The 13,118-nt window shown below is 53.6% G+C and overlaps 1 protein-coding gene across 1 annotated transcript in view; it reads left to right on the forward strand.

Moving 5' to 3' along the window:
- The window catches only part of LOC140404761 (neuroligin-4, X-linked-like), a 1,287,888-nt gene that overhangs the window by 799,527 nt on the left and 475,243 nt on the right, over positions 1 to 13,118 (forward strand). Inside the window, 1 exon segment of the mRNA XM_072493476.1 lies at positions 12,623 to 12,808. Coding sequence (XP_072349577.1) covers positions 12,623 to 12,808 — 186 coding nt within the window.

Below are 13,118 nucleotides of genomic sequence, written 5' to 3' on the forward strand. Positions count from 1 at the left end.
CCATACCAGGCAACGTCCTGGTGAACCTCCTCTGCACCCTCTCTAAAGCATCCACATCCTTCTGGTAATGTGGCGACCAGAACTGCACGCAGTATTCCAAATGTGGCCTAACCAAAGTCCTATACAACTGTAACATGACCTGCCGACTCTTGTACTCAATACCTCGTTCGATGAAGGCAAGCATGCTGTATGCCTTCTTGACCACTCTATCGACCTGCGTTGCCACCTTCAGGGTGCAATGGACCTGAACTCCCAGATCTCTCTGTACATCAATTTTCCCCAGGACTCTTCCATTGACCGTAGAGTCCGCTCTTGAATTGGATCTTCCAAAATGCATCACCTCGCATTTGCCTGAATTGAACTCCATCTGCCATTTCTCTGCCCAACTCTCCAATCTATCTATATTTTCCTGTATTCTCTGACAGTCCTCCTCGCTATCTGCAACTCCACCAATCTTAGTATCATCCGCAAACTTGCTAATCAGACCACCTATACCTTCGTCCAGATCATTTATGTATATCACAAACAACAGCGGTCCCAGCACGGATCCCTGTGGAACACCACTAGTCACCTTTCTCCATTGTGAGACACTCCCTTCCACCACTACTCTCTGTCTCCTGTTGCCCAGCCAGTTCTTTATCCATCTAGCTAGTACACCCTGAACCCCATACGACTTCACTTTTCCCATCAACCAGCCATGGGAAACTTTATCAAACGCCTTACTGAAGTCCATGTATATGACATCTACAGCCCTTCCCTCATCAATTAACTTTGTCACTTCCTCAAAGAATTCTATTAGGTTTGTGAGACATGACCTTCCCTGCACAAAATCATGCTGCCTATCACTGATAAGTCTGTTTTCTTCCAAATGTGAATAGATCCTAACCCTCAGTATCTTCTCCAACAGTTTGCCTACCACAGACGTCAAGCTCACAGGTCTATAATTCCCTGGATTAGCCCTGCTACCTTTCTTAAACAAAGGGACAACATTAGCAATTCTCCAGTCCTCTGGGACCTCACCCATGCTCAAGGATGCTGCAAAGATATCTGTTAAGGCCCCAGCTATTTCATCCCTCGCTTCCCTCAGTAACCTGGGATAGATCCCATCTGGACCTGGGGACTTGTCCACCTTAATACCTTTTAGAATACCCAAAACTTCCCCTTTCCTTATGCCGACTTGACCTAGAGTATTTAAACATCCATCACTAGCCTCAACATCCGTCATGTCCCTCTCCTTGGTGAATACCGATGCAAAGTACTCATTAAGAATCTCACCCATTTCCTCTGACTCCACGCATAAATTCCCTCTTTTGTCTTTGAGTGGGCCAATCCTTTCTCTAGTTACCCCCTTGCTCCTTATATTTGAATAAAAGGCTTTGGGATTTTCCTTAACCCTGTTAGCCAAAGATATTTCATGACCCCTTTTAGCCCTCTTTATTGCGCGTTTGAGATTTGTCCTACTTTCCCGATATTCCTACAAAGCTTCATCAGTTTTAAGTCGCCCAGATCTTATGTATGCTTCCTTTTTCATCTTAGCTAGTCTCACAATTCCACCCGTCATCCATGGTTCCCTAATCTTGCCATTTCTATCCCTCATTTTCACAGGGACATGTCTGTCCTGCACTCTAATCAACCTTTCCTGAAAAGACTCCCACATTTCAAATGTGGATTTACCCTTAAACAGCTGCTCCCTATCCGCATTCCCTTGCTCCTGCCGAATTTTGTTATACTTGGCCTTTCCTCAATTTAGCACTCTTCCTTTAGGACCACTCGCGTCTTTGTCCATGAGTAGTCTAAAACTTACGGAATTGTGATCGCTATTCCCAAAGTAATCACCGACTGAAACTTCAACCACCTGGCCGGGTACATTCCCCAATATCAGGTCCAGTATGGCCGCTTCCCGAGTTGGACTATTTACATGCTGCTCTAAAAAACTCTCCTGGATGCCCCTTACAAATTCTGCTCCATCTACGCCTCCAACACTACATGAGTCCCATTCAATGTTGGGGAAGTTAAAATCTCCCATCACGACCACCCTATTGCTCCTACATTTTTCTTTAATCTGTCTACATATTTGTACCTCTACTTCACGCTCGCTTTTGGGAGGCCTGTAGTAAAGTCCCAACAATTCCTATTTCTTAGCTCTACCCATATTGCCTCAGTGCTCAAATCCTCCATCGTGCCCTCCTTAATCACAGCTGTGATATCATCTCTGACCAGTAATCCAACTCCTCCACCCCTTTTACCTCCCTCTCTATCCCTCCTGAAGCATCTATACCCTGGGATATTTAGTTGCTAGTCTTGCCCTTCCCTCAACCAAGTCTCAGTAATACCAATAACATCATATTCCCAGGTACTAATCCAAGCCCTAAGTTCATCGGCCTTACCTGATGCACTTCTCGCATTGAAACAAATGCACCTCAGACACCTTTGCGTTCATCATCTCTTCCCTGTCTACTCTTCCCCTTAGTCACATTGAGTTTATTACCTTACTGGCTTTAGTTGCTGCCTCTTTACTGACCTCTAACTTCCTAATCTGGTTCCCATCCCCCTGCCACATTAGTTTAAAACCTCCCCAACAGTGTTAGCAAAAGCACCCCCTAGGACATTGGTTCCAGTCCTGCCCAGGTGTAGACCATCCGATTTGTAATGGTCCCACCGCCCCCTGAACCGGTTCCAATGTACCAAAAATCTGAACCCCTCCCTCCTGCACCATCTCTCAAGGCACGTATTCATTCTGACTGTTCTTGAATTTCTACTCTGACTGTCTCGTGGCACTGGTGCAATCCTGAGATTACTACCTTTGAGGTCCTACTTTTTAACTTATCTCCTAACTCCCTAAATTCTGATTGTAGGACCTCACCCCGTTTTTTACCTATATCATTGGTGCCTATATGCACCACGACAATTGGCTGTTCACCCTCCCCCTTCAGTATGTCCTGCAGCCGATCTGAGACATCCCTGACCCGTGCACCCGGGAGGCAACGTACCATTCGGGATTCTCGTTTTTGACCACAGAAACGCCTGTCTACTCCCCTTACGATTGAATCCCCTATGACTATAGCCCTGCCAGTCATTTTCCCGCCCTTCTGTGCAGTAGAGCCAGCCACGGTGCCATGAGCCTGGCGACTACTACCTTCTCCTGGTGAGTCATCTCCCCCAACAGTATCCAAAGCAGTATACCTGTTTTAGAGGGAGATGACCGCAGGGGATACCTGCACTGCCTTCCTGCTCTTTCTCTGCCTTTTGGTCACCCATTCCCTGTCTCCCTCACCAATCCTAATCTGCGGTGTGACCAACTCGCTAAACGTGCCATCCACGACCTCCTCAGCATCGCGGATGCTCCAAAGTGAGTCCATCCGCAGCTCCAGAGCCGTCATGCGGTCTAACAGGAGCTGCAGCTGGACACACTTCCCGCACATGAAGGAGTCAGGGGCATCGGCCGCGTCCCTGAACTCCCACATTGAGCAGGAGGAGCATAACACGGGTCTGGGATCTCCTGCCATTTTTACACTCCCAACAGTGTGTGTGTCTGAGTGACTGTGTGAGTGAGTGAGTGTGTGTGAGTGTGACTGTGTGAGAATGTGTGAGTGAGTGAGTGTGTGCGAGTGTGACTGTGTGAGAATGTGCGTGAGTGTGAGTGTGAGAGTGTGTATTTGTGAGTGTGTGTGTGTGTGTGAGTGAATGTGTGTGAGTGAGTGTGTGTGAGTGAATGTGTGTGAGTGAGTGTGAGTGAGAGTATGTGCATGAGTGAGTGTGTGAGTGAGCGACTGTGAATGAGTGTGTGTGTGAGTGGGTGTGCAAGAGTGATTGAGTGTGAGTGAGTGTGTGTGGGTGTGAGTGAGTGAGTGTGTATGAGTGAGTGTGTGTGACTGAGTGTGCATGTGCGTGAGTGTGTGAGTGAGTGTGTGTGTTTGAGTGAGTGTGAGAGTGGGTGTGCAAGAGTGATTGAGTGTGAGTGAGTGTGTGTGACTGCGAGTGAGTGTGAGTGAGTGAGCGTGTGTGAGATTGTGAGTGAGTGTGTGTGTCAGTGAGTATGAGTGAGTGTCTGTGTGTGAATGTGTGTGTGTGAGAGTGAGTGTGTATGTGAGTGAGTGTGTGTTTGTGTGTGTCAGTGTGAGTGAGTGTGTAAGTGTGTGTGTGAGTGTGTGTAAGTGAGTTTGTGTGTGAGTGTGAATGAGTGTGAGTGAGTGTGTGTGTGTGAGTGAGCGACTGTGAGTGAGTTTGTGTGAGTGAGTGTGTGTGTGTCAGTGTGTAAGTTAATATGAGTGTGTGTGTGTGTGTGTGAGTGTGTGAGTGAGTGAGTGTGTGTGACTGCGTGTGAGTGGGTGTGGGTGAGTGTGTGAGTGTGTGTGACTGAGTGTGCATGTGTGTGAGTGAGTGTGTGTGTTTGAGTGTGTATGAGTGGGTGGGTGTGCAAGAGTGATTGAGTGTGAGTGAGTGTGTGTGTGAGTGTGTATGAATGAGTGTGTGTGACTGTGTAAGTGAGTGAGTGTGTGTGACTGCGAGTGAGTGTGAGTGAGTGAGTGTGAGTGAGTGAGCGTGTGTGTGAGTGTGTGAGTGAGTGTGTGTGTGTCAGTGTGTAAGTTAGTATGAGTGAATGTGTGTGTGTGAGTGTGTGAGTGAGTGAGTGTGTGTGTGTGAGTGAGTGTGTGAGTGAGTGTGTGTGTCTGGGTGACTGTGAGTATGTGTGAGTGAGTGTGACTGTGTGGGTATGTGTGAGAATATGCGTGAGTGTGTGTGTGAGCGTGTGAGTGTCTGTGCGAGTGTGTGTATCTGTGAATGCATATGTGAGTGTGTGTGTATGTGTGTGTGAGTGAGTCTGTGTGAGTGAGTGGGTGTGTGTGTGGGTGTTAGTGTGTGTGACGGAGTTTGTGTTAGTGTGTGTGAATGAGTGAGATTGTGAGTTACCCGGACCAAGGTCCCGACCTTTCCTCGGATATTGGACAGAAACGCCAATATTTTGTTTAATTTGTAAGACCGTGAGGAAAGGATTCCTCGCTCCGGGAGTGATCCCACGCACAAATAGGGATGTGGTATATCGAAGCGAACTTTACGAACACAGGATTAAACCAATTTTAATGTCAGACCAGAAAATAAGCTCACAATTAGCAGTTAAACAATGCTCAACAATGACAACGAGACACTAAATCCTATCTGTTATCTATTATCCCCACTCAAGCAAAACCCATCTCTGGTCAAAATCCACTTTTAAATACAGTGAGCCAACCCAGGAATATCTGCTGTCAAGGGATGTCTGAGATAAACCATTTAGATTAGATATTCCCCAGGTCAGCGTCCCCGAATCCTGGAGGCGGTCTCCTCGCCGCCATTGTTGAGAGCTGGCTGGGGTTGGCTGGGCAAGAGCATCCGAGGTGCTTCCCGAGCTTGTTGGGGGCGGGGGGGGGGGGGGGGGGGGGGGTGGTGAGCTTGGTGCCAGCAAATCGGCTGGCGATGCGTTATTTGCGCTCGCTGCAGCAGTTGGACATTTTTCCGGAGAATCGCGCCCTTAGTCTCAGGAATGGAGATTGCAGCCCAAAGTCTTTCATGTGGAACTTTGTCCCAAGCCTTCCTCATGAAAATCCTGGAAAAACCCAGCAGGTTCTGGCAGCATCTCTGGAGAGGCAAACAGAGTTACCACTTCCGCTTCCCGCGCCCCTCCTTCAGAGCTGTTTCTGAGAGAGCTGGCACCATGGGTGGGGGGGTGAGCTGTGAGGAGGATACAGAGATCATTCTGTGTGCTCTGGACAGGTTGGGCGAGTGGGCAAATGCATGGCAGACGCAGTATAATTTGGATAAATGCGAGGGTATCCACTTTGGTAGCAAAAAAGAGTTGGAAGGTTATTATCCGAAATGGGAGAGGGTAGTGTGCAGCGGGACCTGGGTGTCCTTGTGCACCAGTCGCTGAAGGTAAGCTGCAGGTACAGCAGGCGGTAAAGAAGGCTAATGGTATGTTGGCCTTCATTGCGAGAGGTTTCGAGTACAGGAGCAGAGATGTGTGGCTGCGATTATACAGGGCCTTAGTGAGGCCACACCTGGAGTATTGTGGGCAGTTTGGGTCTCCTTCTCTGAGGAAGGATGTTCTTGCTCTCGAGGGAGAGCAGCGAAGGTTTACCAGACTGATTCCAGGGATGGCGGGACTGTCATATGAGGAGAGATTGACTACGTTGGGATTGTTCTCGCTGGAGTTCAGAAGAATGAGGGGGGATCTCATAGAGATTATAAAATTCTAACCGGACTGGACAGGGTCGATGCCGGAAAGATGTTCCCGATGGTGGGGGGGGGGGACTGGACAGGGTTGATGCAGGAAGGATGTTCCCGATGGTGGGGGGGACTGGACAGGGTCGATGCAGGAAGGGTGTTCCCGATGGTGGGGGGGACTGGACAGGGTAGATGCAGGAAGGATGTTCCCGATGGTGGGGGGGGACTGGACAGGGTCGATGCAGGAAGGATGTTCCCGATGGTGGGGGGGACTGGACAGGGTCGATGCAGGAAGGATGTTCCCGATGGTGGGGGGGACTGGAGAGGGTAGATGCAGGAAGGAAGTTCCCGATGGTGGGGGGGACTGGACAGGGTCGATGCAGGAAGGATGTTCCCGATGGTGGGGGGGGACTGGACAGGGTCGATGCAGGAAGGATGTTCCCGATGGTGGGGGGGGGACTGGACAGGGTCGATGCAGGAAGGATGTTCCCGATGGTGGGGGGGACTGGACAGGGTCGATGCAGGAAGGATGTTCCCGATGGTGGGGGGGGACTGGACAGGGTCGATGCAGGAAGGATGTTCCCGATGGGGGGGGGGGGGGGGGGACTGGACAGGGTAGATGCAGGAAGGATGTTCCCGATGGTGGGGGGGGACTGGACAGGGTCGATGCAGGAAGGATGTTCCCGATGGTGGGGGGGACTGGACAGGGTCGATGCAGGAAGGATGTTCCCGATGGTGGGGGGGACTGGACAGGGTCGATGCAGGAAGGATGTTCCCGATGGTGGGGGGGACTGGACAGGGTCGATGCAGGAAGGATGTTCCCGATGGTGGGGGGGACTGGACAGGGTCGATGCAGGAAGGATGTTCCCGATGGTGGGGGGGGGGGGGGGGGGGACTGGACAGGGTCGATGCAGGAAGGATGTTCCCGATGGTGGGGGGGGACTGGACAGGGTCGACGCAGGAAGGATGTTCCCGATGGTGGGGGGGACTGGACAGGGTCGATGCAGGAAGGATGTTCCTGATGGTGGGGAGTGTCCAGAACCAGGGGTGGGATTCTCCGTAATCGGCGCGATGTCCGCCGACCGGCGCCAAAAACGGCGCGAATCAGTCGGGCATCGCGCCGCCCCAAAGGTGCGGAATCCTCCACATCTTGAGGGGCCGAGCCCTAACCTTGAGGGGCTAGGCCCGCGCCGGACTGATTTCCGCCCCGCCAGCTGGCGCGGAAGTGACTTTGCCGGGCGGCGCATGCGCGGGAGCGTCAGCGGCCGCTCACGGCATCCCCGCGCATGCGCAGTGGAGGGGGTCTCTTCCGCCTCCGCCATAGTGGAGACCGTGGCGAAGGCGGAAGGAAAAGAGTGCCCCCACGGCACTGGCCCGCCCGCCGATCGGTGGGCCCCGATCTCGGGCCAGGCCACCGTGGGGGCACCCCCCGGGGGCCAGATCGCCCCGCGGGCCCCCCCCCCCCTGGACCCCGGAGCCCGCCCGCGCCGCCTTGTCCCGCCGTCCCAAAGGTGGTTCAATCCCAGCCAAAACATTTTCTCCCGAAATGGGGTCATGTCCGACGTAAAAACGCTGGCGTTTCACTCCCCACTTTCCGCAAAAAAAGATAAACGATTCACTTACCCGCAGGGGGCCAGCAGGGAACCGGAGTAAATCTCACAGCTTTAACTGCGGATATGCGTTTACAGTCTGCGCGTGAGCACGGGCTCCACGGCGGACCCAGAGTGCGGAGGCAGCTCCGTCGCGTAGGCCCCCGCTGGTCCCCAGATCAGTTCTGGAACAGGCTGCTGGTTGGACGCCCGAGGATCCGACAAGCTGAAAGACCCAGCCAAGCCAGGGGAAGGCTTTGGACAAAAGTTCCACATGAAAGACTTCCAGTTGTAGAAGCCGGGGCTTAGCCTGAACAAGGCCTGCGGCTGTCTCCCAGTGTTTGCGACGGAGGCCTTGGTCGAGCCTGCGTTCTGGGGCACAGCAGTGCGGCGAGGGGGGGGGGGGCGGGGTTGTAGAACACCTAAAGATGGGTCTTCCAGGTTGATTGTCACCGGTGAGCTCCACCGCCCAGCCTCAGGGTGTTCCTGGAGAGCCGGCCATCCTCATTTTCAGGAGGACCCTCTTCTCTCTTCCACGGTGGGTCGGCTGGGATGTTGGGCACATTTTCAATATGGCGGCCAAGCATGATGGCGGGATCGGGGGTGGGGGTGGGGGGTGGGGGGGGGAGGCCCAGTCAGCATTTGCAGTGGGCACCGCCCCCTCAGCCCTGGTTACCTGCTCGAGTGCCCGCAGAGGGGCTCCCTGGCTCGGAGTGCCAGTCACTGAGCCCAAACTGAACTCCTGGGAAGAGATGACGATTTCTTCATTTGCGAGCGGGGAGATCAGAGGTTGACAACTTTTCATCAGCAGCCTACTGCTGCTCGTGAACTGTAATATTCCCAAACTAATCCCACAGCCCCACTCTCTCCCCAGAGCCCTGCATCCATCCCAACCAATCCCACTGCCCCGCTCTCTCCCCATAGCCCTGTATCAATCCCCAAACTAATCCCACTGCCCCACTCTCTCCCCATAGCCCTGTATCAATCACCAAACTAATCCCACTGCCCCGCTCTCTCCCCATAGCCGTGTATCAATCCCCAAACTAATCCCACTGCCCCGCTCTCTCCCCATAGCCGTGTATCAATCCCCAAACTAATCCCATGGCCCCATTTACTCCCTAGAGCCCTGTATCAATCCCAAACTAATCCCTCTGCCCCGATCTCTCCCCATAGCCCTGTATCAATCCCAAACTAATCCCACTGCCCCACTCTCTCCCCATAGCCCTGTATCAATCCCCAAACTAATCCCACTGCCTCACACTCTCCCCATAGCCCTGTATCAATCCCAAACGAATCCCACTGCCTCACTCTCCCCCCATAGCCGTGAATCAATCCCAAACTAATTCCACTGACCTGCTCTTTCCCTTTAGCCGTGTATCAATCCCAAACTAATCCCACTGCCCACTCTCTCCCCATAGCCCTGTATCAATCCCAAACTAATCCCACTGCCCCGCTCTTTCCCCATAGCCCTGTGCCAATCCCCAAACTAATCCCACTGCCACTCTCTCTCCCCATAGCCCTGTATCAATCCCAAACTAATCCACTGCCCTGCTCTCTCCCCAGAGCCCTGTATCAATCCCCAAACTAATCCCACTTCCCCACTCTCTCCCCATAGCCCTGTATCAATCCCAAAACTAATCCCACTGCCCCACTCTCTCCCCAGAGCCCTGTATCAATCCCCAAACTAATCCCACTGCCCCGCTCTCCCCATAGCCCTGTATCCATCCCAACCAATCCCACTGCCCACTCTCTCTCCATAGCCCTGTATCAATCCCCAAACTAATCCCACTGCCCCACTCTCTCCCCATAGCCCTGTATCAATCCCCAAACTAATCCCACTGCCCCGCTCTCTCCCCATAGCCCTGTGTCAATCCCAAACTAATCCCACTGCCCCGCTCTCTCCCCATAGCCGTGTATCAATCCCCAAACTAATCCCACTGCCCCGCTCTCTCCCCATAGCCGTGTATCAATCCCCAAACTAATCCCACTGCCCCGCTCTCTCCACATAGCCGTGTATCAATCCCAAACTAATCCCACTGCCCACTCTCTCCCCATAGCCCTGTATCAATCCCAAACTAATCCCACTGCCCACTCTCTCCCCATAGCCCTGTATCAATCCCAAACTAATCCCACTGCCACTCTCTCTCCCATAGCCCTGTATCACTCCCCAAACTAATCCCACTGCCCATTCTCTCCCCATAGCCCTGTATCACTCCCCAAACTAATCCCACTGCCCCATTCTCTCCCCATAGCCCTGTATCAATCCCAAACTAATCCCACTGCCCACTCTCTCCCATAGCCCTGTATCAATCCCAAACTAATCCCACTGCCACCTCTCTCCCCATAGCCCTGTATCAATCCCAAACTAATCCCACTGCCACTCTCTCTCCCCATAGCCCTGTATCACTCCCCAAACTAATCCCACTGCCCCATTCTCTCCCATAGCCCTGTATCACTCCCCAAACTAATCCCACTGCCCCACTCTCTCCCATAGCCCTGTATCAATCACCAAACTAATCCCACTGCCCCGCTCTCTCCCCATAGCCGTGTATCAATCCCCAAACTAATCCCACTGCCCCGCTCTCTCCCCATAGCCGTGTATCAATCCCAAACTAATCCCACTGCCCGCTCTCTCCACATAGCCGTGTATCAATCCCAAACTAATCCACTGCCCACTCTCTCCCCATAGCCCTGTATCAATCCCAAACTAATCCCACTGCCCACTCTCTCCCCATAGCCCTGTATCAATCCCAAACTAATCCCACTGCCACTCTCTCTCCCCATAGCCCTGTATCACTCCCCAAACTAATCCCACTGCCCCATTCTCTCCCCATAGCCCTGTATCACTCCCCAAACTAATCCCACTGCCCCATTCTCTCCCCATAGCCCTGTATCAATCCCCAAACAAATCCCACTGCCCCACTCTCTCCCCATAGCCCTGTATCAATCCCCAAAGAAATCCCACTGCCCCACTCTCTCCCCATAGCCCTGTGTCAATCCCCAAAACTAATCCCACTACCCCGCTCTCTCCCCATAGCCCCTGTATCAATCCCAAACTAATCCCACTGCCCCACTCTCTCCCCATAGCCCTGTATCAATCACCAAACTAATCCCACTGCCCCGCTCTCTCCCCATAGCCGTGTATCAATCCCCAAACTAATCCCACTGCCCCGCTCTCTCCCCATAGCCGTGTATCAATCCCCAAACTAATCCCACTGCCCCGCTCTCTCCACATAGCCGTGTAATCAATCCCAAACTAATCCCACTGCCCACTCTCTCCCCATAGCCCTGTATCAATCCCAAACTAATCCACTGCCCACTCTCTCCCCATAGCCCTGTATCAATCCCAAACTAATCCCACTGCCCACTCTCTCCCCATAGCCCTGTATCAATCCCAAACTAATCCCACTGCCACTCTCTCTCCCCATAGCCCTGTATCACTCCCCAAACTAATCCCACTGCCCCATTCTCTCCCCATAGCCCTGTATCACTCCCCAAACTAATCCCACTGCTCCATTCTCTCCCCATAGCCCTGTATCAATCCCCAAACAAATCCCACTGCCCCACTCTCTCCCCATAGCCCTGTATCAATCCCCAAACAAATCCCACTGCCCCACTCTCTCCCCATAGACCTGTATCAATCCCAAACTAATCCCACTGCCCCACTCTCTCCCCATAGCCCTGTCTCAATCCCCAAACTAATCCCACTGCCCCACTCGCTCCCAAAGGGAGAATTTGGGACTCGCTCCCACAGGGAGTGGGGAGAATGTGGGACTCGCTCCCACAGGGAGTGGGGAGAATGTGGGACTCGCTCCCACAGGGAGTGGGGAGAATGTGGGACTCGCTCCCACAGGGAGTGGGGAGAATGTGGGACTCGCTCCCACAGGGAGGGGGGAGAATGTGGGACTCGCTCCCACAGGGAGAGGGGAGAATGTGGTCTTCGCTCCCACAGGGAGTGGGGACAAGTGGGACTCGCTCCCACAGGGATTGGGGGGAGAATGTGGGACTCGCTCCCACAGGGAGTGGGGAGAATGTGGGGACTCGCTCCCACAGGGAGTGGGGAGAATGTGGGACTCGCTCCCACAGGGAGTGGGGAGAATGTGGGACTCGCTCCCACAGGGAGTGGGGAGAATGTGGGACTCGCTCCCACGGGGAGTCGGGGAGAATGTGGGACTCGCTCCCACGGGGTGTGGGGAGAATGTGGGACTCGCTCCCACAGGGAGTGGGGAGAATGTGGGACTCCCTCCCACAGGGAGTGGTCGAGGTGAATGGTTTGAAGAGATTTAAGGGGGTTGGGGGAAATTTGATAATCACACGCCTCAGTGGTTAGGTCTGTTCCCTCACAGCTCCATGGTCCCAGGTTCGATTCCCGGCTGGGTCACTGTCTGTGCGGAGTCTGCACATCCTCCCCGTGTCTGCGTGGGTTTCCTCCGGGTGCTCCGGTTTCCTCCCACAGTCCAAAGATGTGCAGGTTAGGTGGATTGACCATGCTAAATTGTCCCTTAGTGTCCAAAGATGTGCAGGTTAGGTGGATTGACCGTGCTAAATTGTCCCTTAGTGTCCAAAGATGTGCAGGTTAGGTGGATTGTCCGTGCTAAATTGTCCCTTAGTGTCCAAATGTTAGGTTGGGTTTCCGGGATAGGGCGGGGGAGTGGGCCTAGGCAGAGTGCTCTTTCAGAGGGTCGGTGCAGGCTCGATGGGCCGAATGGGCCCCCTCCTGCACCGCGGGGCCTCCGCGATTCTTGACCACTGTCACTCCCCCTTCTCCCGGAGCGCAGCTGTGAAGAAGGATGTGTGCAAGCCCTAAACGCTCTACCTCTCTTTCCTTCCAGGCTTCTTGAGCACGGGAGACATGGCCGCCAAGGGTAACTATGGCCTGCTCGATCAGATCCAGGCCTTACGGTGGCTGAGCGAGAACATTGGCTTCTTTGGCGGCGACCCCATGAGAATCACCGTCTTCGGATCGGGGGCGGGGGCGTCCTGTGTCAACCTGCTGATTCTTTCTCATCATTCTGAAGGTAACCGTTGGAGCAATTCAACAAAAGGTATTCAGCCGCCACAAACCTGTTTGACAATTTTGGTGTCTGCATGCTTCCATCCTCGGCCCCCCCCCCCTCGAGGGGAAAAACTGAACCCTGGTTACGAAGGAAAATGGCGGGTGAGGTGAAAGGTCACCCGCTGCGATGGCCAAGTCCCGGTCGCCCTCTGCGACGCGTTCCTCCGTCTCCATCCCCCTCCCCCGCCTCGGCCTACGCGGCCTAAAGGCCTGCTGCCGTTTCCTCTTCCGATCTCGGAAGGTTCGGCACGGCGGCTCCGGGGCCGGGGCCG

This window comes from Scyliorhinus torazame, chromosome 31 (assembly GCF_047496885.1).
Source record: "Scyliorhinus torazame isolate Kashiwa2021f chromosome 31, sScyTor2.1, whole genome shotgun sequence".
Lineage (NCBI taxonomy): Eukaryota > Metazoa > Chordata > Chondrichthyes > Carcharhiniformes > Scyliorhinidae > Scyliorhinus > Scyliorhinus torazame.